The sequence below is a fragment of the Ischnura elegans genome, chromosome 11 (assembly GCF_921293095.1).
Source record: "Ischnura elegans chromosome 11, ioIscEleg1.1, whole genome shotgun sequence".
Lineage (NCBI taxonomy): Eukaryota > Metazoa > Arthropoda > Insecta > Odonata > Coenagrionidae > Ischnura > Ischnura elegans.
In genome coordinates, this window is record NC_060256.1 from 33,885,218 (window position 1) to 33,907,276 (window position 22,059).

The 22,059-nt window shown below is 39.2% G+C and overlaps 2 protein-coding genes and 1 non-coding gene across 5 annotated transcripts in view; 1 reads left to right on the plus strand and 2 right to left on the minus strand.

Annotated features, from left to right (window-relative positions):
* Nucleotides 1-14,633, minus strand: part of LOC124168112 (L-asparaginase-like) — a 59,740-nt gene extending 45,107 nt beyond the window's left edge. For 2 of the 3 annotated variants that reach the window (XM_046546228.1, XM_046546226.1), the window contains exon 1: nucleotides 14,046-14,633. In XM_046546228.1, the coding sequence (XP_046402184.1) occupies nucleotides 14,046-14,202 (157 nt within the window). In that variant the 5' untranslated portion in view covers nucleotides 14,203-14,633. The remainder of the gene's footprint in view (nucleotides 1-14,045) is intronic. The other variant, XM_046546227.1, reaches the window with a different exon arrangement.
* A 173-nt stretch (nucleotides 14,634-14,806) lies between these two features.
* On the minus strand, nucleotides 14,807-14,878 carry Trnaq-cug. The gene has a single exon. It is a non-coding gene; the product is annotated as a tRNA-Gln (tRNA).
* Nucleotides 14,879-15,123: 245 nt separating this feature from the next.
* LOC124167582 (serine/threonine-protein kinase D3) overlaps nucleotides 15,124-22,059 on the plus strand; it is a 52,722-nt gene continuing 45,786 nt past the window's right edge. Inside the window, exons 1-3 of the mRNA XM_046545555.1 lie at nucleotides 15,124-15,341; nucleotides 15,738-15,848; nucleotides 19,616-19,760. Of these exons, the coding sequence (XP_046401511.1) occupies nucleotides 15,738-15,848; nucleotides 19,616-19,760 (256 nt within the window). The 5' untranslated portion in view covers nucleotides 15,124-15,341. The remainder of the gene's footprint in view (nucleotides 15,342-15,737; nucleotides 15,849-19,615; nucleotides 19,761-22,059) is intronic.

A 22,059-nucleotide genomic window follows, 5' to 3' on the forward strand; every position in this document is an offset into this window, starting at 1 on the left:
CTTGTATTCTCATATGTGAGAAGATTCATCTTTTTGTAGTAAGCCCTCTTCGCCAGCGCTATTCTACTGACTATTTCTATCTTGCTTCGTCCATCGTTGGTAATTCGACTTCCCAGGTAAGAAAATCTCTTCTAGCTTTTGATTTCTTACCTTAATGTTTGTCCTAGCCTCCTCTCTTTTACTACATACTAATATCTTAGTCTTCCTTTTGTTGATTTTCAACTGATATCTGGCCATTTTCCTTTCTATATTTGTCAAAGTCTTCTTAAAATTCTTCTCTGTCTCGGCTATGATTGCTATGTCGTCAGCGAATCATTGAATACTATTTTTCTCAGTCAATATTGACACCCAAACCCTTCTCCTTCCAATCACCTAAAATTATAAGGTTTTCTTCACGTCTTACCTGTTTGATTACTGCGGTGATATCTTCATGGACGCCTTAAACTTCTTCATCCTAGTAGTCCGTCGTAGGTATGTTAACATGTACCACTACGGTATCTACCGGCTTAGTCTCTAGCTTTACCATAATTATCCTTTTATTTTGGGCAGAACCTTTTTCCCTGAATTTCTATCGTATGCTCCTTATCTTTTACATAATTAACGGAAGGAGGAATATTTCTCGCAATTTTTCAAAGTAAATTAGTAAAGCCATTAGAAATAATTTATCCCCTACGAAATTAAAGCGGGCCAAATATTGGCAAAGTCGAATCCATTAGTTCGGAATCAGACATAACTTAGTCCCAAGAAGATACATTGAATGAATAACACGCCATTTGTACGTTGAAGATGTTGTTATATCATTGAAATCTAGGTCACAATAACTTTTCTTATAATCGTGGAAAATTGCAAGTGTTTGTTTCAATATGGAAAAATTCCGCTCCATAACGTTTGAATCTTCGGATTTTATTTGTAAGTTGAATTAAGTATATGTTTTTATGTAGAGCGTTTGAAAATCATTAATCATTCTACCAAATAAAGTTGTTAAGCATGGAACGGCAACTAAATATTATCTATCGTACAGTGGTTACAGTTATTTGTGAAAGAGGATACTCCTGCGTCACATGCAAAAGGTTTTGTGCTCTCATTCATACAAAGTACTGCGTCGAAAAAGCAACTTTGTACGCAGTCACGCGCACGAGTGCATAGTTAAATACACTAGTGCATAGTTAAATAAGTATGATAATCGACATGAAAAAATCATTTGACTAACCTGGGATTCGAACCCGGATATCCCCGATGGCCGGTCAAATATGCTACCAATTATACCTCGAAGCAACCTTTTTCCTTGAATATGAAATTCTCCTTTTACTTGTGTCTAAGATTCGCATAGAAAAAAATTACTTGGTAATGTAGCTGACCGGAAATCGGGAGGATCTGGGTTTGAATCGCGGCTAAGCGAAATGTTTTTTTCGTGGAAAATAACAGTCTTGGTATATATGTATTCTCATTCATGTTAAATAATAGTGGAGTATAAGAACTAAAATTCCCTTCGGAATTAATAAAATGGGAAACATATCAAGTAGAATACCTAACTTCAATGCAGGGTTCCATCCCGGAAGGGTCATACAGTGTACTGAGGGGTAGAGAAAAATTGATCGGGTAATGCTCCTGAGAAATTTTAGTTTCTTCGCAAAGACTACAACCGCGCTGCGGTGATGTTAGTATCATTCTAAACTGAAGAATTTTTAATGAAATTACATTTATTTGTCATAAATTTCTAGACGCATTATTATGCCGAAGAATTTCAACAGTTAAATATAATGAGTCTACCTGATCCTGTGCACTAGTATTTTATATGAAGTCTCGCATATTTTTTATCGCAATGTGGTCGTTTACTCTGACACGAAATCGTAATTTTAGTTAATAATTCGGTCGATGGATGGGCAAAAAAAACTAACTACCTCGTTCAGTCATTCTCACAAAAATTAGAATTGAAAAATCGCGGAAGTTGCCGCCCACTTCCGAGAAATGTTGCATTCATCATCAGAGTTTCGGTTCATTACGACCTGTAGTGAGAACCATTCATTGAGAGAATCAATCGCTCAGAAGAGTGTAAGCAGCACGTGAAACAGGTTGTTGGTGAGAGATATACCGCGAAGTTAGTTTGCATAACTTCACTCGAGCGAAATAAATATCCCACATTCAAGTTTTATCCGTGTGTATTGTTTGTTTTCTCGTCATTCCTGCTACACAAGTAAAATTCTTGCCTTATACTTGTAAAACTGGTTCGCAGGCAGGATCTCGTGTATCTATTTTTTGCATACAACAAGCATATTTACGTAAATAGGAGATAGTTAACGATTAAATTCGGTTATCTTGACGTCATCGCTGTATCACATCGACCAAACATCAAACCCTGCTTAGTGATACGGTGGTTCAAGTTCAAATTCTTTCTTTTGGGTGACTCACGTAATAATTAATAATAGTAATTTTTATGATAAGAATATTTTTATAAGAAAATAACTTTTCGAAGTTTTCCCCCTCGGTTGCAAGTTATCGAGAAACATATATGTCGGAAATGCAAGACAAATAAACCAGCGTGATACTTTTCATATCGTGTTTTGATGACATAACGGTTACTTTTGAAAATATTTCGACACGAAATGAAGATATACACGTTATATTACCTACTTGGTGAAATATTTATTCTTGATTATCGTCTGCGAGAACTTAAAAGGCAATGGTGTAACCTAGAATCTAATTGATAATGTGCAGTATATTCTCTATATTCATCTTATTTTCAATGCTTGGTTACAAAAAATTAATATATTATAGTCATAGCCAATACATTATCGAGAGGTACTTACTTAAAAGCAGTTTCTCCTTCTGCAGTGTAAATAACATCTATTGTTGCAGGTTTGTAATGACTAAAATGGTTAAAATAATTTGATAGTCTATTTATTAGCTGCATCACGTTATTAGAGATTTTACGTGGATGAAAATACGTGTCTAAAGATATAAAAACTATTATTAATGAAGCACACTTCAAAAGGATTTATATAATCACCATTATTCCTAGTACTTCTTTTCCACCTTCCCACATAAGATATGCTTCCTCTTTGATTTCCTTTCACTTTCCATGCATAAGAACAGAAAACTTGAAAACTCGCGCTAGCCCCGTTTCAAACATGCCGCTCGCAACACAAGAACACAGGGCTTCGGATAATAACGAAAAGAAAACTGTTGGCCTGCTGGGTCAGACGGGCTTCTTAGGTCGAGGAAAGCATAGAGGAAAAAAAAACAGATGCAGGGGACCCAAGAGACGATGGAGGGGAGGTAGTGAGAGAGACTGCTGTGGGGTGAGAAGCTCTTTCACCGAGAGTGGGGGGTCATACAGCAGCGCCATGGAAGAAAAGATCGTAGGCGCTTGACGTTGAGAAAACACGCTCGGGAAATTGGGCTATAGCGTGGTTATTACAAAGATCACATTGATGAAACGTATCTTATTTCCAAGAAGAAGGAAGAATGTTCTCATTTCCCAAAAAAAAAATTCAAATCGCGCTTTCTACGTGGTAGAATTACATAGAGAAAACAGGCGTTCTATTGTGTTTTTCAGCGCCAATAACTAATTAACAAATGCATTTCAAATATTTTTTTTTCGCTTGCCGAGAACAATAACCTTAGCTTAAACCATATCCAAAACAAGTTCTCTCCAGAGTGCATAATAAGCGAGCAAATGGCGAGCAACCTGAAGTCTGCAGAGCCGTTTTTCGCGGAGGTATAGAACACCCTTAACTGTGATTGCGATCACCGAGGTGAATCACTCTTAAAAGTCATCGGTGATTTGTGGCGCTGCTATTCCTGCTACTTTGTCCAATTCCAAGGAATGAGCTCTCCTTAATAGGAACGAATAAACTTGTAGAATATTGTGAAATTAGGCAAAATATTTTTTTTTGAGGGAACAGTTCTGATTCCGAGTTTATACAACAATAATTAAGTAAATTTGATGTGGTAAAAGAATTGATAAAGGGCAATCATTTTTTATACATATTTATAATCAAACCATCATAATTCAAAGCTTTAACTGTATATTTCGCACAGAATGTCTTATTTATCATAAAAGATGAATAAGACATCCTTATATTATTGGTAGCATCATGGTAGCTGCCGAAGCTAACTTCACCGTATTCACAGTCGCAGGTGATTTCGAGTATTTGGTGATTTAGTCACCGGCAGTGATCGGCTACTTCTCTTCAATCAAAGGTAGCGATATATCGTATTTCACTTGGTAGCAGCCAGAGCTATCCTCACCGAATCCAGTGATTGAATCACCGATCACAGTGATTTCGAATATTGAATCACCGACAGTGACTGCTACTTTTCAGTAACGGTGATTCAATCACAGTTAGCGATATATCGCTCATCACTAGTTCTAATGTCCCGCTAGAGAACGCCATTGTATTTCGATGATTTTACATTGCATAAGCATGCGTGTGATTTGTACGCTTTAATCAGTATTGAAACAACTTCTTTTGTCCACGAGTTAGAAACTTCAAGCGAAATTTCGGAACAAAACAAATGTTTTACAGCCAAACCGGATGTTTTGCGAATAGCTTCTTGATTTGGCTACATGGAGTCAACAAAACTGACTTCTGATTGGAGGTTGGCCGCAAGAAAATAGAACCTTTTCTAAATTCCAAATAGGGCAAGAAATTGTGTCCAACACTGTGAAAAGGATATTGGACTAGAAATTGATGTGTGTCAGTTGGACCACAATCCAATATCCAATAGATTGGCCAATAAATTGGGAAGTGTCATACGGGCTTTAGAACCACCCCCTAGGGGCGTGTGTCATGAAGCGTATGTGAATGTAATAAAAAAATACTCTGATTACTTATACCAAAGTTTTTTCCCAAGTAGAAAACACGTTTTCATTAGTCGATTTATTACAAAATGCTAAGAGTAAAAATATTATATAAAAATTAGTAAAATAAAGGGGTCGCAAGACAAAAGAGAACCTGATGCTTTTTTGAAAGGATTATTCGAAAAGGTTATTTTAGGGATTTTATAGATTTCAGACCAGTTTAAAGGAAAAAATACATTAAGCAGATAATAGAACCAGAATACATTTTTAAACTTTATAAGCCGCAAAATTCTCACTTCTCGTGTGATTTTTTCTTGCGAAATTTCTATTCTTTTTTACCTTTTATCTACTTTTAAAGATGGCGTCAAAAATTATTTCCGGGATTTTAATTTCCCAAAATTTCTGGGGAAGGACCCCTGAGTCCCTCGGTAAGGAGGACCCCGCCATGGGCCCTGGCCGAGGGCCCTCAATCACCCCCGACCGCCTCTGCCATCCCCACACATTGCGCCCTTACAACACGGTGTCGTCAGTTAGTCGTGGGTCCAGGCAACATGCTTCGGTGGGGAGGGTCTAATTTTAGTCTTCCCCCCTCCCGTTAAGCCAAGAAAAAAATCATCCAAGTTTAAAAAAAAACACGGAGGGATCGAGTTGGTGTGGTGGCAAGATTTTCGGTTTTACACACACTCGGTGCGGGTTCAAATCCCGGCGGTGGCAGGGATTTATCGGAGACTGTCCCACGCCTGCTACACGTGTACAATAATCAATAGTTATTACTCCCATTACCATATTATTTTGCTATTAAACATGTCACGGTACGGCTGAAGATCCCATTGGAGTACCCGAGTGCCATCTTATTATTATCAACAATACTTTTTAAAGAGGGGAATCGGATACGTATGATGACTAGAGTGAAGGCCTCTCACCCTAAGGGTCCGTGTTCAAACCCCGGCGATAACAGAGATTTTTCAGAAATCTTTTTGAGTGCTTCGTGAAGGGCACTTCACGTGCAGCACTCCATCCGCCGGATAGGACATTAAACCGTGGTCCGCTTGGCGCCTTCCTTTGAGAGCAGGATATTGCCGACGCCGGGTTTCTCTCCACCCTTCCCCCTCTGCCCTTTCCTCGAGGCGAAAATGACCTCGGCCTTCGATGGCCAACTCCAAATATCATACAATGCCAAAAAAGCTAGTCACTTGAGTTTGGGAGGTTCTATCCTTCAAAAATTGGAGACAAAATGCAATTCAGGAAAATATTCGAGATAAAATATTTCTTGCCGCGTTGGGAGACGTGTTTCAAACGAGTCTTCACCCCTAAATATTAACTTAGGAGATGGTGGCGATATTTTGTGAAGCCGTATAACAGGTAGCATTATGACAGAAAACGTTTGTATGACCCAAATAATTCTATTCCACTTATGTTATTTTCAAGGTGAAAATGACCAAAGTTGTCGAAAACTGTCTGTTAATAAGAAAATGGTCCAGGGAATGTTATCCAAATTTTGTTATTTCCAAGGTGAAAATGGCAAGATGAAATGACAGTTTGTGTCGAAACCTACTTCTGTTAATTATAACATTCGATGGACCGAACAAACATTTTGCCCTTGCTAATATTTTTACTCATTTCGTTTGAAATTAATTACCAGATTTGCTTGTAAAATCCGGTAGTCCTGCTTGGAACAGGCGTGCAGCTAGGAATTAAGTCTAGGGGGGTTTCAGGATCAACTAATACTGGGGGGTATGGAATACTGGAAGTGCGGGTGCCCTCCCCCATGAAATGTTTAAGATAAATGGTTCAAAATGGTGAGTTTTACTACTCTCTGTGGGATATTTTAATTATCCTTACACTATCATATAAGTAATATTAATCCAAATAAGTAAAATTGATTAAATTTTCAAATTTCTCTGAGTTCTGAGGGTCGGGGGGGTTAATCCCCAAACCTCCCCTTGCTGCGCCTTTGACTTGGAGGGCTTAACATTCCCATAATTTCGTTCCAAGAACTTACGATTTGGCACTGACAGACAATAACTAACCCAAAATCGTGTGGGTGAGAGGTAGGGGGGTTCCATGAAATGTCCCTACAACCTACAGTTAACCTGGGGAAGGAAGGAGTTTCGTCCAATGCATACAGTGATATCATGGCAAAATTAGATGAGCCGGAACGCACTTTCCTTAACTTTTTTTTACAAGTGAAATATTATACTGTACGTATCAATTATTTCAGCAAATATAGTAAAAAAACATATTTTTTGTTACGAATGTATATATTAGAAATTTTGAGGCACCAAAATTGAAAGAAGTGCTATTTGACTATTACGTATTTTGTGAACCAGTTCCGGAATGGCATTCCAACGTGCTCAGGCACCATGACACCACTGAATTGGCATTCGAAATTTTGCGAAGTGCTCAAAATCAGAAAAAATGACCACGCCGAAGCTGGTTGAAATGTGAATTCGGCGTTTCCATTGCCTCGTTTTAGATTTATGATATTTTTAGACGTAATCACTCTATAAACCTGAGCAGGAGGAGCACTTCTAATATTTAGGCAGTTCTATATTTAGTACACAATTCAGTAAAATGAACGAGATAAAATATCTATTTCGGCGTTGAAACAGCTGCTTTGAACGAGTCTTCACCCCTTGATGTTTATGCTATTTTTAGAAGTAATCTTTCTATAAACTTAAGCAGGTAGCAAACATAAAAAAATTTAATTATCATTTTGCTATCATATTCAATACGAGGATTTGATGGAAAGCGGATACAGGAATAATTACATCAGGCAGAGAATTCCATATGCCAAGGACGCGTTCATGAATAGGAAAGAGCTGATGAGAGGATCGTTATGTTAGAATTCCTGGAAAATTCTACTGAAAAATCTGTTCTGGAGTGTAGCGCTTAACGGTGCGGAAACATGGACACTTAGGCAGGACGACGCGTCGCACAGTGGGCGGAAATCGAAAAAAGCTGGCCAAAACCTCTGTGGAAGAATTTTTGGCTAATTTATGGCTAATTTGTGGTGATTCTAGAAGTTTTTGATCTGAAGAATCTAATTTTAGTGTTTTTGGGACTCTATCTCTACAAGAAGATGCTCTAAAAACAAAATGGCGGAGAGGCCGTTTTTGCGTCATCAGATGGGTTGGTCTAATTTTTGGTAATTTACCCCAAATATTTTTCCATCAGTGTAATATTTTGATATTTACTTCATAAGTCTTCTATTTTCAATACGAATTAGCAGTTTACTACTTTCTCACGAACACAATTTAGTAAAATCTTAAATATTCGAGGATAAGCTTATTTATATCTATAGAGAATGGGGAGGCTTAAAGTTATTAAACGCATTATCGTATTTGAGTTTTTATTTTTATGAATGAATTAAATGTAATATTAACGATAAAAAATCAAGTAGGCGCATGAAAAGTCAAAATCCAGATCTGATCCAGAATCTTCATCTTCAGCATCTGAATCAATTTCTTCGTCAAAGGAAGTTTTCTGACTAGTTCAGGTACATTCTTCTTTGTATTTTTACCAAATTTTGGAGTAGATGAAATATGTGGGTCGCACGTAAGAAGTATTCCGTGAAAAAGTTCGTGATTAGTGGCTAGTATGGCTATTTTTCGCGAGTGATGCTCTCTAAATCGTCGAATATCTTTATTCCTTGCTTCCAAAGCCTCCTCGGAAAGCTGGCCAATACGAATAATTGCGTCCTTAATAACTGCCGCACCGTGAATCAAAACTTAATGCACAGTAGGTGGCATATAGAACCACGAACAAATTTTGACATAAATTTTGGCCGTGGAACAACAATATTTAGTAAATACAGCCTCATATATTTGCAGCTGACAGATAGCGTTTCATGCTGCTTGTTTCTGCCAATGCATAGCATACCTACAAAACCAAGCAATGAAAGAATTTAGATATAAATTGAAGAGTAAATAATTGATAAAAACGAGTTATTATCATTTTCTTTATATGCTATATCTTTCCATCAATATCTGTCAGCAATAATTTGAAAGTCACCAAAATAATTTCGATCTGAATTGGTCAAAGATTCTTTATCTGCTCACTTATATACCTTTCTTCTTCCACGGAAACCTCTCTCGTTACTCGGGTCCATCGAATTCTTATTGGTCTACAAAATCTGGTCGATGATGGGTGAGGATTAGACCATAAAGATTTGCCTGTATCAAAAAAAACTATTATTTACGTTTCAGAATGAGAACGTTGCGTGGTGCTAATACTACTATTTCTAAATGTGCTTACCTGATGTAGTGTTTAACAGTGTAGTGGTACAAGAGAGGTCGCGAACAAGCTTTCGTATCTTTCATTAGGAGTCTCACATGTTTGCTTGTACTGGGAATGGCCATAACTTCCCTTAAAACCCCATTTACATATTATTCTAGAGGCTGTGTGATTTAATAGAGACTGCAAGTTAACTTCACATTTTTCTTCAGAAATAGATATCCCTCAGGATATGCTGCACTTTTTGCCAAACTGATTTGGTCGTAACTTGGGTATATTTTGTGGCCATGTTTTCTCGCCATTTCACGAATCAATATATACTGCGTCTTTGTCAGATGGCCCGTTACAATAAGGGAAATAGCCTCTTCCCCCGATAATTCTGATTGAGCTATTTCTTTCCTTCTCCATTTGTCAAGTATTCTCTTGGCCCTGATTGGTGTGATTTTTGTTGCTAATTTAACATTTTTTTCTGCAGCATCATCTCCTGTGGCACGTAACTGAATTTAAGTTGCCACACATAATTCTTTTTTCGAAGTGCTGCTTCTCACATCATTCTGTTTTTCTTCTTTTGGACCTATCACTTGCTCTCTCAAAAAGCGTCAATGGTCTTCCTCGAGGCCTCCACTCGTAACCAATATTCAGGAATTAATTTTAGGAAAATGCATTTTGTGACCAATACTCCTTGCACGTGCCCCTAAAAGCTTTTACGCACACACACACACATTTATGTACACAAAAGATGGCAAGGGACAGTGATAAGGGCTATTTATTGCCGTCTGGGTGAACCGCGGACAGGGTCTGAACACTGCGGAGTTCTAGGAAAGGATTAAAACGCAGTTGCTGGGAATCGCCCAAAAAGCATTAAAGGGAATATGTGAAAAATGCAAAGTGAATGGCCAGTGTGATTACAATCCTAGTTTTCCAAAGAATTAGACAATCAGAACACCCTCTGTTCCGAGCGCTGCGACGCCGCTCCGCTACGCCCCGTGCGTTATTTTACATTTATCAACAAAAGTGGAAAAGTTGCAAGTATGCGCAGGATTTTATCGTTCCGTTACATAGAATAAACCTCGCTCTAACTGTTAATGATAATATCTCCGCGGAGATAAGCGGAGATAAGTAAGTTTATCTCTGATTTAGTTAAAATTTGAACGAAAAACAGTTAATTTTTAATTAATATATAATGGCCATTCGGAAAGTGTTGTTTTCCACGATGAATAGCGTTATAGTATCTAAAAGATATGTATTATCGTTTTGTATTCGCCAATAGAACAATATTTATGTTTTGTTCACACACCAGGGCAACAAACATAGAGATTTTTTGAAAAAAACGTAGATTTGAAACTTCGCGATTTTTTATCGCTTTTCGAAGGATATTACACATATAAAGAGCATAAATAAATTTTAAAAAGTTAACGTATTTGAGTGTCTAGACATTCTAGAACAATACTACGTAACTTTTGGATTAAAAAAAAATAGTGAAAAATAGGGGTTTTGGCCAGCTTTTTTCGATTTCCGCCCACTGTGCGTCGCGACGGGAGAACATTGGAGGCGTCCGATGTGTGAGAAAGCAGGAGAATAGAAAAGGTGAAGTGGACGGAGTGGAGGAGGAACGATAAGGTGCTCGGCATGGTGGGTGAGGAGAGGCAGATTTTAGATGAGATACAGAGGAGACAGAAAGGTATGGATGGAGCGAGTACTGAGCGGGGAGGGGAGGTTGAAAACAGTGTTAGAGGCCAGACTGTAGAGTAAACGAGGTGGAGGAAGGAAGAGAACACGAATTTATACATTACGAAAGGGAGTAAGCCTTATTGTGAATTGGAGAGGGAATGGGAGACTGCCAGAATATTTCGTAAATACTCCATGCGAATCTACCTTAATCGGTAGAATACTTAAATAATAGTAATTCGATTTTTTAATTCCCTGAAGTTGATGTACTAATTGTGAATGTTAACAAGAAGCTTACGCCACTAAATAAAGAGAAATGATGTATTACAATTTAAGGAGAATCATCACATAAACAACAATATAGCGCCCGATTTTATTCGGAGCAATTTGATGAACAGGATAGGCTGATTAAGGCGAAATTTCGGGGATTTCAGAAAATATTTTTTTTCATTTACATAGTTTTGGATCCCTTTCAAAACTGCTTAAAAACAAAGAAGCTGTAATTGAAATAAATCGCATAATTCCCTAACAAAATACTAAGAGTACCCGACTTTGAAGAAAATAACCAGCGGCTGTGCATAAAATCAAATTATATCAAACTTTCCTCTGGTTTCCTTTTCAAATTTTATTTTTTCAAACTTAAAATTACAATGGTTAACAATGTGAGGAAGCAAACGGTACCTGTTTTTGTAACATACTTACGAAGGGATGAATTTTTAAACTGTTTATATTAAAATTTAAATATATTTCATCAACATCAAACTTAAACACACGTAAAACAAGACTTTTCTAAGCACATGCATACCTTATAAAAATTGTTATTGTACCTTTCAATAAAAAGTTTACAACGCGAATATTCAGAAAATACCTCTTCCTTAGAACGGGACAGTTTTTTTGGTTAGCAGTAGTTGAACAGCTTCCTTAGTTACGCCGGTAACAATAAGCATTAATAAATCTTGGTCACGTTGGTAACAATAGGCATTAATAAATGATTTTTCTATCGTAAGAGGCAAAGGAAATAGCTGATTTCATTACTATCGGAATGAGTTCATATCAATTGGACGAAGTCGCGCTAGGAGGCAGATTTAAACGACCAAGCGGTTTATGGGAGACATGTTCCGATTTTTTTTATTTTTACCACTTGCCTAATAAACCACCAGCTATCGCGAAACCCGTGGTAGACGTAAGGGAACTGAAGTGCAGTGAAAAGCGAAGCTATGTTATTCAGAGTCTTATTGGGTACTTCGGCTCTTTTTGCGGTGAGGGATAGGTAGCCGACCTTTATTCCCCGGAAAATATCTTGAGTTTTCCACGGAAATCATAAAAAAGAACCCACCAGTGTCATCCTCCTTCCACAACAAAAAGTTTTTTTTTTGGAGAACTGACTTTACAATCTCAAAATCGTCGACTCCAAAACGCAATAAGGTTTCGCTAACAATTAGTGGAAAATAATTAAGGTTTTCCATCAGGTCAGTAGCGACATGGATGCGGATAAAATTGAAATATCTTGAGTTTTCCACGGAAATCATAAAAAAGAACCCACCAGTGTCATCCTCCTTCCACAACAAAAAGTTTTTTTTTTGGAGAACTGACTTTACAATCTCAAAATCGTCGACTCCAAAACGCAATAAGGTTTCGCTAACAATTAGTGGAAAATAATTAAGGTTTTCCATCAGGTCAGTAGCGACATGGATGAGGATAAAATTGACCCTTGCCATTCGTCTAAACCGTTATTTCTAAAACAAAATAATTTGTATATTATGAATACACCAATGGTGGGTAACGAATCGCAATCAATGCCTTTCGTTTTCTTTGATGAAGGAAACTACCCTATTGCAGTTCTAAACTGTGAAATTACGTGCCCCGAGTAAAACGACCTTCAGGATATGGAGAGCGTTCTGATGGTCCATCTCTAGGGTTAACAGCCCCCTCCCTACTCTGCCCAATGAAGCCGTCCCAAAAGGTGTGACAAAGGGCTACGTTGTTAAGATTTATGCTCCCAAACCTCCCAAACCTAAGCCGCTGATGCAGGTTTCTTCTGAAACCTGGAGAAAGTCACTACCCTAGCAAGGATTTGAAAAGGGTACGGTGAAGAGAAGATTGTATACCCCTCCAACCCAAGGCCGAAACGAGCGGGAGGAGAGAACTGTTTTTTTTAAATACTCATTCAGGGATCAACCCGATGGCTGGTTTGGATATGTGAGGGTATAGCTCGCCCAAACTAAGCCACAGGAGTGTGAATTTCACACATTCAGGTTAGGGGGGTCAGTCCCTTATGCTAACATAAGCCACTTCGCACATCGAGGATTTAGTTTGGAGGCGTCCGAAGCATTCACTCGGGATTTTTTAAATACTTGGGGTCCAAATCCCCCCGAAAATACGTGCAGCAACGGTGGTAACCCGAGGTGGTGTTAACCCCCCTCCCCCCGCCCCGAAATTTACATTTTTTTCTGCCCAAGGCTTTGCTCCAACTAAATCACTTCAGTCATCAAGAAGTCGCATTTCAATCAACCTGGCGTTCGTCATTCAGGATGTTCACTCCCAGTGGCGTAGCCAGGGGGTGGGATCTGGGGGGTCCGGACCCCCCCCCTCGAAATATGAAAACACAATCATTTTCCTTTATAAAACATAACAAAATATTGAAAACTCATGAATTTTAAAATAAATTCCTTTAACAAATGTGGTTTTTTCGATTATGAAAAGTGTTTAAATTAGTTTAAAACCCATTACTTAGTACCCTGTTTATCAAAAATTTCCCCCCCTGGTTGATCCCCCCCGAACGAAATTCCTGGCTATGCCACTGTTCACTCCTTTCCGTCGACGGCGGATTAGCTGGAGCGATTACCGCCGATTATTTCACCCAAGCAAGTCTTTCCAATTAGAGTTGCCGCATGAAACGGATGGGCACGAAAAGCATCGGACTCCATCTAAATGCCTATCCGTCTCGCCGTCGACCCACGTGAGAAGGGGCAACGAGTCGACGGATAGGGATAAATGACGCCAAGATAACCCTGTCATCCTGTTGCAGTCAGCATCAGCCTTTAACATAATTTCTGTCGTTTGACTCAGGTCTCTCCACTAAGGTCATAACCGATAGAGACTGTGATTCGGCGCAGGGGATCTACCCTCATTCATGACGCAACATGGGACCCTGGCGACGTAAACAAAATTGTGTTTCGTCAAGTTGTGAGAATGTTTAGAAAAAGTAAACATGAGTCATGAGAAGCTGGCTACTAGTTTTGGCCACCTAGCGGGCTGCAGAGCGAAAAAGGGGCCCAGGGAGACAATGACTTCGAAGAATAATGTAGGACTACACGGAGAAGTTTTGAGTACATACCTCCGCCTTCGTTTATGACCATTCCTATTGTTCCACCGCTGTAAATCACCAACACGCTGGATTCTTCCTTAGAATCCAAATCAATGGTCTCCACATGGCTGCATCTCCTTCCAGTCCTCGTTCGAACTACACTCAGGGTTCCGTTGGTGGTGGCCATGCTTCTCAGGATGCAAACGGCCGATCCCTCGATACCCAGACTCTGGACCAGCTATAACTGTATCTTCCCGCTTATAAGCAGTCCTTGGACAGAATGGCAAGTTACACAGGATGCGTTTGCGATTTATACGCGCAATCGGCACATCCAGCGAAGGGGAGACGTTCTAGGAAGGCGCGAAAGATACACACTGCGCGCGAGTGAGGGTTTTTCTGCGACGGAGCAATAACAAGCGCAGCACTCCCTGCCGGAGAATGACTCAAACCGTAGAGGACGAAAGGGAGAAATTGCGAGGAAGGACGGAGGTACAAAATCAATAGATTGGATGTTTACTCGAGTTAGGAAGAGGAAGCAATAGCGATGTCAAAGTCATCCTCGTCGCCTTTGAGGTTATCTCTGCCGTGCGAAGTTATCGTTTCTATGTATACGCTGGAACGCTAACATTAAGAGAAAATATAAATAAATCTCGACATTACTATAGTAGCATTTAAGGCTGTGCTACGATAACAATGCCTTACCAACATTCTATTGGGAAACACATCCACATAATGATCTTCATCAAAAAGTAATTAAAGGAAAAAATAGAGCAGAGAAGTAATAAAAGAACAGGTCCCACCGAGATTTGAACTCGGATCGCTGGATTCAGAGTCCAGAGTGCTAACCATTACACCATGGGACCAGCTGCTATGAAGAGCAAATGTTTACATATTTAATACCTAAAAGTATTTGTCAATAACAAGTTAACGGTGTTTTGGGAGAGAATTAACACTCGTGTATTTTTCTTAGAAGTAAGAATTTTATTCATTGCAGTATTTCGCAGTAAAATTGATGTTTTATACCCCGTATTTTAAATGAGAATGCGCTGTTCAGCTTTCTATCGTTTCAAGTGTTCGCAACACTCGCAGTAGTTAGCGTGTCGCTAGTACTGTTGAAAAGTTGACACTCCTCGTAGATGGTAGAACTTCCGAAAGAATTGTGAATGTATTTAACTGTTTGTTTTATTGAAGTTGAAGGGGAACGGATGAAATGTGTATTAAGTGGTGATAAAAATTCGGGGGGCGTTAAGCATCGGTATGCCCTTTTGCATGAATGTTCCACGGTGATTTAATTTATTTTAACTGGAATGCGAAGTCGATGAACAGGTGGGTTTGTGAAGATAATCTTCTTTGTATTCTCCCGAAATTCTCTTTTATAACTCGTAGTTGTTGGGTTTTCGCGTTTAAATTTGTTTGCTGCTATTGTTATTGATAGCCGTTTAAATGGTGTTGTGGCCGTTAGGAAAATTCTATTTACTTGTCATTAGGTGCTGACGCGTACGTTACACTTCGATGACCTTATTATGAATCGTAGATGCATTTGATACTGGGTGCTTCTAATTCTCCTTCTGAACTTTGATTTTTCTTCATAACCGTGAATATTCCCCCAGTGTGTTTATGTTTAACATTATTTCCCAGCATCTTTTTTCTGAGACTGCGACAAGGTGAATAGACTAAACTAGATTTTGGAAGAAGATTTGATATGATTTCGTTATTCACTAGATGGAGGTGAAGTTTTACATGCAAGCTGGGCTGGTGCGGGACGGCGTCTGTTCCAGTGACCTCACACTTCGAACTCTCAAAGACCTTGCGTGTGATTTCATCAATCAACATGTGAGTACAACTTCCTGCAGTAGTAGCTGCGCTTACTCTTCGATCCTCACTCCCGGCAAGTCAGATATTCCCATTTAGGCATATTGGTACCCCTCAGTTGTTTTGATTGAGAAATGGACTTGTATTTATGTAATTGAACCTTCTGTGTAATCAACTTACTTAGTATGATACCATTTTAATGTCTTCGTGTCAGTCACAACCGTGCGATCCAGCATACAGTGGCCCCTCCATCTTTTTGGGTAGATGTGTAGTATTCGTTGTATGTATTTCACAGTGACATAGTATTTCTTAGTATTTAACTTCGTTATAGTCCGTCACTTGTTGCTATCAATTTGTTCTTTATCAGCATAAGGTTTCTCAGTTGCCTATATTCTATCATTAAAATCAAATCTTCTTGGTATCTGTTCAATGGTATGCCTATTTAAATGTGTAATTCACACGGTAAAATGAAAAGTATTCAGTTAATGCTAAATCATCCCCTGACTTCGATCTTTTCCTCATATTTGTAGAGAGTGAGGATGTTCGATTAAGCAATCGTATGTTGTTTTTTAAAATTAAGCTAGAATTTTCATCACGTATAGTTTTTAAACAAAGGAAATAATTCAAACCCAGGGTTTCGATGTATATTTTTGTTTTGATTCAAAAGAGAACTTAGGCATCCCAAAAGCAACCTTTGCCGACGTATGAATATTATTTAAAACTAGGCATCGAAGTTGTCCATTTAGTCTCAGCTTTTTTGATGGTGAAGTGTGTCATCGGGACTGGTATGGTCTCATGTTTATTCTTAGTTGGTTGTCGAGTGTATGATTGGGACCCTTAATGTCACATATATAGAGTATTGTATGATTATGCTTTTATAATCAATTTTAGTGTGGTGTTAATCCTATAGTGGCGCCTAGCAGCTTGAGAGTGAAGAGCGTCTAAAGAGATGACCATGGGTTCTTCAAGGTTTATATGGACAAGGAATAATCCTAATGGCTAATTATTTAATTCTGATTATTGATTACGCACCAGATTTAATCTCAAATGGTTCAAGCACTCACCCCTTTTGTTAAAATTCTGAGCAAATCTTTTGGATCCTCCAGCAATCTTTCCTGTGTTAGGTGAGGCTAGTGAAAAGTGCTGGAAATGGACTGATCCCTATCCACTGTGGATTTGTCGGTTAGTAATTTGGTTTAGTTAATTACATTTTAAATTCAGTCAATCTTCTAAAATGATTTCCTTTTGCAAGAATAATCGTTATATTCATCTTGACGTAGCCCCAATCAAATTCAGGGGCATTTATTAAGGGTCACAGAAGCAAAGGAATTGTATGGGAAATAAAAGTTGTCACTGGATGTCATGGAAATGTGAGGAAAATTATATTATGGTCAGGGAAAAAAATCAGAGGCACAGCAAATGGATAAAGTCTTGTTGGAACTCTTGAAGCGTTGCTGCATATGAGCAATAAGATAGTCATTTTGTTGTCCTCCTGACTGGGCATAAATGGGTGGTGCTGGCTTTGCGCTACTTGACTTTATTCCTGATACTACTTCTTCTATTGCTGCTGCTTGACTTTATTTTACTATATACATTTCTGCATTTGTCTATAAAATCCATAAATACTACTGCCTTGCCATTGATATTAAGTCAGGAAAATTGAAAAAGGAAAGTTGGCGTTAACCCTGATTCATTTTAACAAACCACCACAGTAAGGCCCCCCGCGCACTGGCAACTTTTACAAAGCAACTATTTAGTTGCTTTGGGGAAGTCCCTATGGAACACACGGCAGTTGCGGCAACTAAAAAGTTGCCCATGCGCGGGGCCACAGTCAATTTCGTGTGTTTCATTTGAACATCCACAAAGCAACTAAATAGTTGCTTTGTAAAAGTTGCCAGTGCGCGGGGGCCCTAAAAGTGTAAATCCGACTCAGAAAAAAATCACATTTTGTAATTGTTGGAGCACTGACCATAATTAGAGTGCTTTCCATTTGATGAAGAAATAATATTTTGTGATCAACATAAACTTGCTACATATATTTATTTTCTGGATATCGCATGTGCAAATTCTTCAGGAGACATCAGAAACTGGTATAGATTTTTATTCTGTAACCCTTAGTCTGACCTGACTGTGATGAAGAGTTGAAAAAATTCCAGATCCCAACGCTAGATTTCTTCGATTACAATATGAAGTATGCCATGACATATTTTTTATGTCCTGTGTTTGGTATGGACTCTCAGGTTCTGGCTGCAATTGACTTAAGTGTCCATGTATGATTTTTTTTTTTCATTTTAATTCTCCATTTGTCTGTTCCACTGCTGCATGAATTTAAAAATTTGTTATTATTTTGCTGCTTTGTTTATATCCTTCAATGTAAATAGCAGTGCATTCCTTCCAAATTATTTCATTTGGGACACACATTTTGAGATGCTGAGATATCTTCCCTATATGTGATGCCTTCGGGTTAAACTGTCCTCAAATACTCAGTAAAGTATTCCGTAACATCAACCTTTTAATGCTCAACATTGTGTTATTTGTGTGGGCAGCTTCTTGATGCTTTTGAATGCAGTATGTCATTGTCTTGCCAGTAGATACACATTATGGGAGGCTGCTGATGTATAAATAGGTTTATCTATGAGACAGTTTTATCCTTGGTGGGACAAAGTCCTTGCCTCCCTAATCAGTAGCTGTGTCCAAAATGTTGCTTTGAGTAGCTAGCATACCTAAACCTTGTTCATGAAACCGTTCAATTGTTTCTGAATGCAAGCAAAGCCTGTCCAAATATCAAAGCCATTAGCCCAAGCATGTACCTACCATTGTAGCGGCCTGATGAGTTCTTGGGTTAGGTGGACACTCCAGATGCTATACCGTAAACAAGGTTTATACAGTCAATGCACCTCATATAATTTATGGATACGCGGAGAGTGAGGTAATTTTATGATACATGACATTTTAACAAGGCAGCAAAAACATTGGAGACACTAGGAAACTGATAAAAAGAATATCTACATCAAAGGCATAAGACAAAGATGTAGTCACATGGTAATTTATTTGTGAGAATTGCAAATTAATCCAAAGATTCGTTACCGTCATCTCAATTGCTAGTATTTTTAAACACTGTGAATCCAATCAATTCTCTGAAAAAAATCTTTCAAAAGGCTCAAAATCTACTTCTGTCAGCCAATTTGTTATTTACTGTTTGGTGATAGTTTTGCTACTTTGGCAAAGACCTCCTAATATTCATGCCATTAAATTGATCATATGAAGGTTATGTATATATTATTTGCATAAAGGTTTGAAGTCACATTGATGGTTGAACATTATATTCACTAGTTTCTTTAATTTATCATTGATTCATAAGTTTATGCCTTGACCTCTCTCCATAATCACTGTGATTTTCTCTAGTATTAAAATAATTCAAAACTTGTAAAATAAAGTAGCGGAGACAGCTATATGAAATGATTTTATTGGGCCGCCTATGGGCAGTGGGTTACCACTTTCAATTCAGAACAGTATCCACTTCTCCTGTTGTCAGGTAGATGAGAAAATTGTTTCTTTTAGTGCCTTATTGGCTTTATTTTTGTGTTTATGCATCAAATACAACAAACCTAATTCCCATGAGTTGTCTTCACATATTTAGAGACTGCTGTAAAAATGTGCTTTTCAATGCTTTGTATTTTTCCATAAGCCTCTCTCATCTTTGATCAGAGTCAATATAAAAAAATTTTTCCACCAAGTGATGCTTGAAGGAGTTTCTCTCATGCCCATTTTTGTCTTTTTTTTTGTAGTTCCCGGACAATGGCCTCGGGAGTCGTATGTCAGAGCGTCTGCTGCTCTTTCGCCATGACTTTGCCTCCCCCAACATCCTCCAGCTGATCAATTCTGCCTCCGATGTCACCGAAGACAGCACAGTTGAGGTGGTCCTGAGCACAGGTTGGCAATCTCTACCTCCCACTTCTTCGTGCAATTTTTGCATGTTTTGTGTGGAAAATGTTCCCCCTGTTTCTATTTTTCAAAGCTACTTTTTCTTATTTCTTAAATATTGGTGCCAATGAATAACCGCTGGGGTTCAGACTGTTGAAAATCATGGTTAAGTAGGAAACTAATGTAATCAGTTGTGATATCTGTATGCTCTTTGTAGAATAGACTCTATTTCACCTATATTGACTGCTAAATAAGTAGGCAATTATCTGATGCAAACTTGCCTTTCCATTTATGTTAATCGAGCTATCAAAGATTTTATTTTAACTTCTGAAATATGTTTAAACTGCATAATGAATTAAAAATAGTTTTGCTTATCCCTTGAACTCGTAATAAGAGTTAGACAATAAGAATTGACTCTGCATGAAAAGTGGTTATAAAGTTTACTTAAATGAGAATGTAATCGTGTTTACAATTTTAGCTTGAAAGGAATTTCAACTGGAATAAATGGCTTGAAACAACTTCAGTGTTTAATGAGCCCCTAACAACTTCTCTCCCCTGTAGTCATGTGTATAGAAAAACTTTAGTTGCCTATGCACACGCTGAAAATAGCAGCAGGCAGGGGTTATTGTGAATGAATGAATGTTATTTGAGGTTAAGCAATGTCATCCAGGGACGAAGCCGCACTTGCATTATGATATTTGTATGTATATTCATCTTTTGTTATGCATAGGTATCAACTTTTGAAATATTTATCTACAAGTTTCAATTGCTGTAGGAATCTTGACTGTCTCATGAAAGGAATATGTCTCATCTATAGTCTGTTCACTTTATGCCTGTGGGTGAGCTTTCGTGAGAGCCCGGACACCCTTGGATGGCTTCGCTGATAAGGGAGAGGTAGTACCAAGAGAGAGAGGAGGAGCGAACATAACGTTGCCAAATGTACATAGCCGCCCTACTTTGTCACTGAAAACGTGAGTCATAGGTGGCCACGAGTATTTTGGCTCTGGTGCCGAGATGGTATACCTACTCATTTGGAAGGCATTGGGGATAATCCTTTCACAGAAGCCAATGACATTGTCAGCAACTGTCCTGAATGAGGCAGCATTGGTGGAAGGCATACTTAGTCATATACGAGAAGAACGCGTGAGGTTTGGCAACACTGCTCCACTAGCAGATTCACGATGAAATTCCTGCGTAGGTTTCCGCGGCGATGATCATGGTGCGTAAGGGTTTCCGGGCGCTCCAGCCGCGTTCGTCCGGTTTACCATGAAAAAGGAGAGAGATGGCAAGCTACCATTCTTGGACGTCATGGTCAGGAGGAAAGGTGATGGGAGTCTTGGACATGCCGTCTACAGAAAGGCCACTCATACCAACCGCTACCTAAACGCAATGTCACACCACCATCCCGCCCAAAAGGCCTCTGTGGTATCCTCTCTACTCCACCGTGCCTTCACTGTCTCCGACGCCGATTCCCTGGAATCCGAGAAAAGACTCCTGACCACAGCTCTACGCTAGAATGGATACAACCAGAAAATGGTCCTTAAAAGGGCCGAAAATGTCGCCAAGCTTCACGCCCGGCCACCTATGGAACGCCACACCACTGAGGAGGATTCGGTGACACCAGCAGCGAAACTAACTATCCCGTATATCGCGGGGACTTCGGAGAGGATCGCCAGAATTCTCAAAAAACATGACGTGGTCACCCGATTCAACTGTGTGACCAAGATCCATGACGCTGTGCCCGGGCCGAAAGACCAAATCCCACAGGAGCTATACGAGGGTGTCTACCAAGTGCCCTGCTCATGTGGGAAATCATATGTAGGAGAGACGTGTCGAGGGATGGCCACAAGGATGAAGGAACACGCCCGAGCCATGAGACAGAAGCAGTTCAACTTGTCGGCCATCGCAAAACACGCATGGAGTGAGCCGGGACATACCATTGAGTTTGACAAGGCAAGAATACTGGTAAAGGAGAGCCGTTACTACCCACGGCAAATAAGAGAAGCCCTGGAGATATACAAAACGAAGAACTTCAATAGAGACCACGGCTACCCGATCGATAAGACATGGAAGAGGGTCCTGGCTAATCAGCGCCCAGGGGCCTGCCTATATAACTCGGCAGAAAATTAAGCTTCTCCACTTCGACCTGAAGACGGGAGCAGGATGGCTCTCGAAACCGTCGTCACCCAAAACCGACGAACGCGGCTGGAGCGCCCAGAAACCCATACGCACCAGATTCACGATGTTCACTCGGCGGAGGTCTGAGAGCGACTCGCCGAAGCCACGCCTACTGTTTGCTGATTGGGAA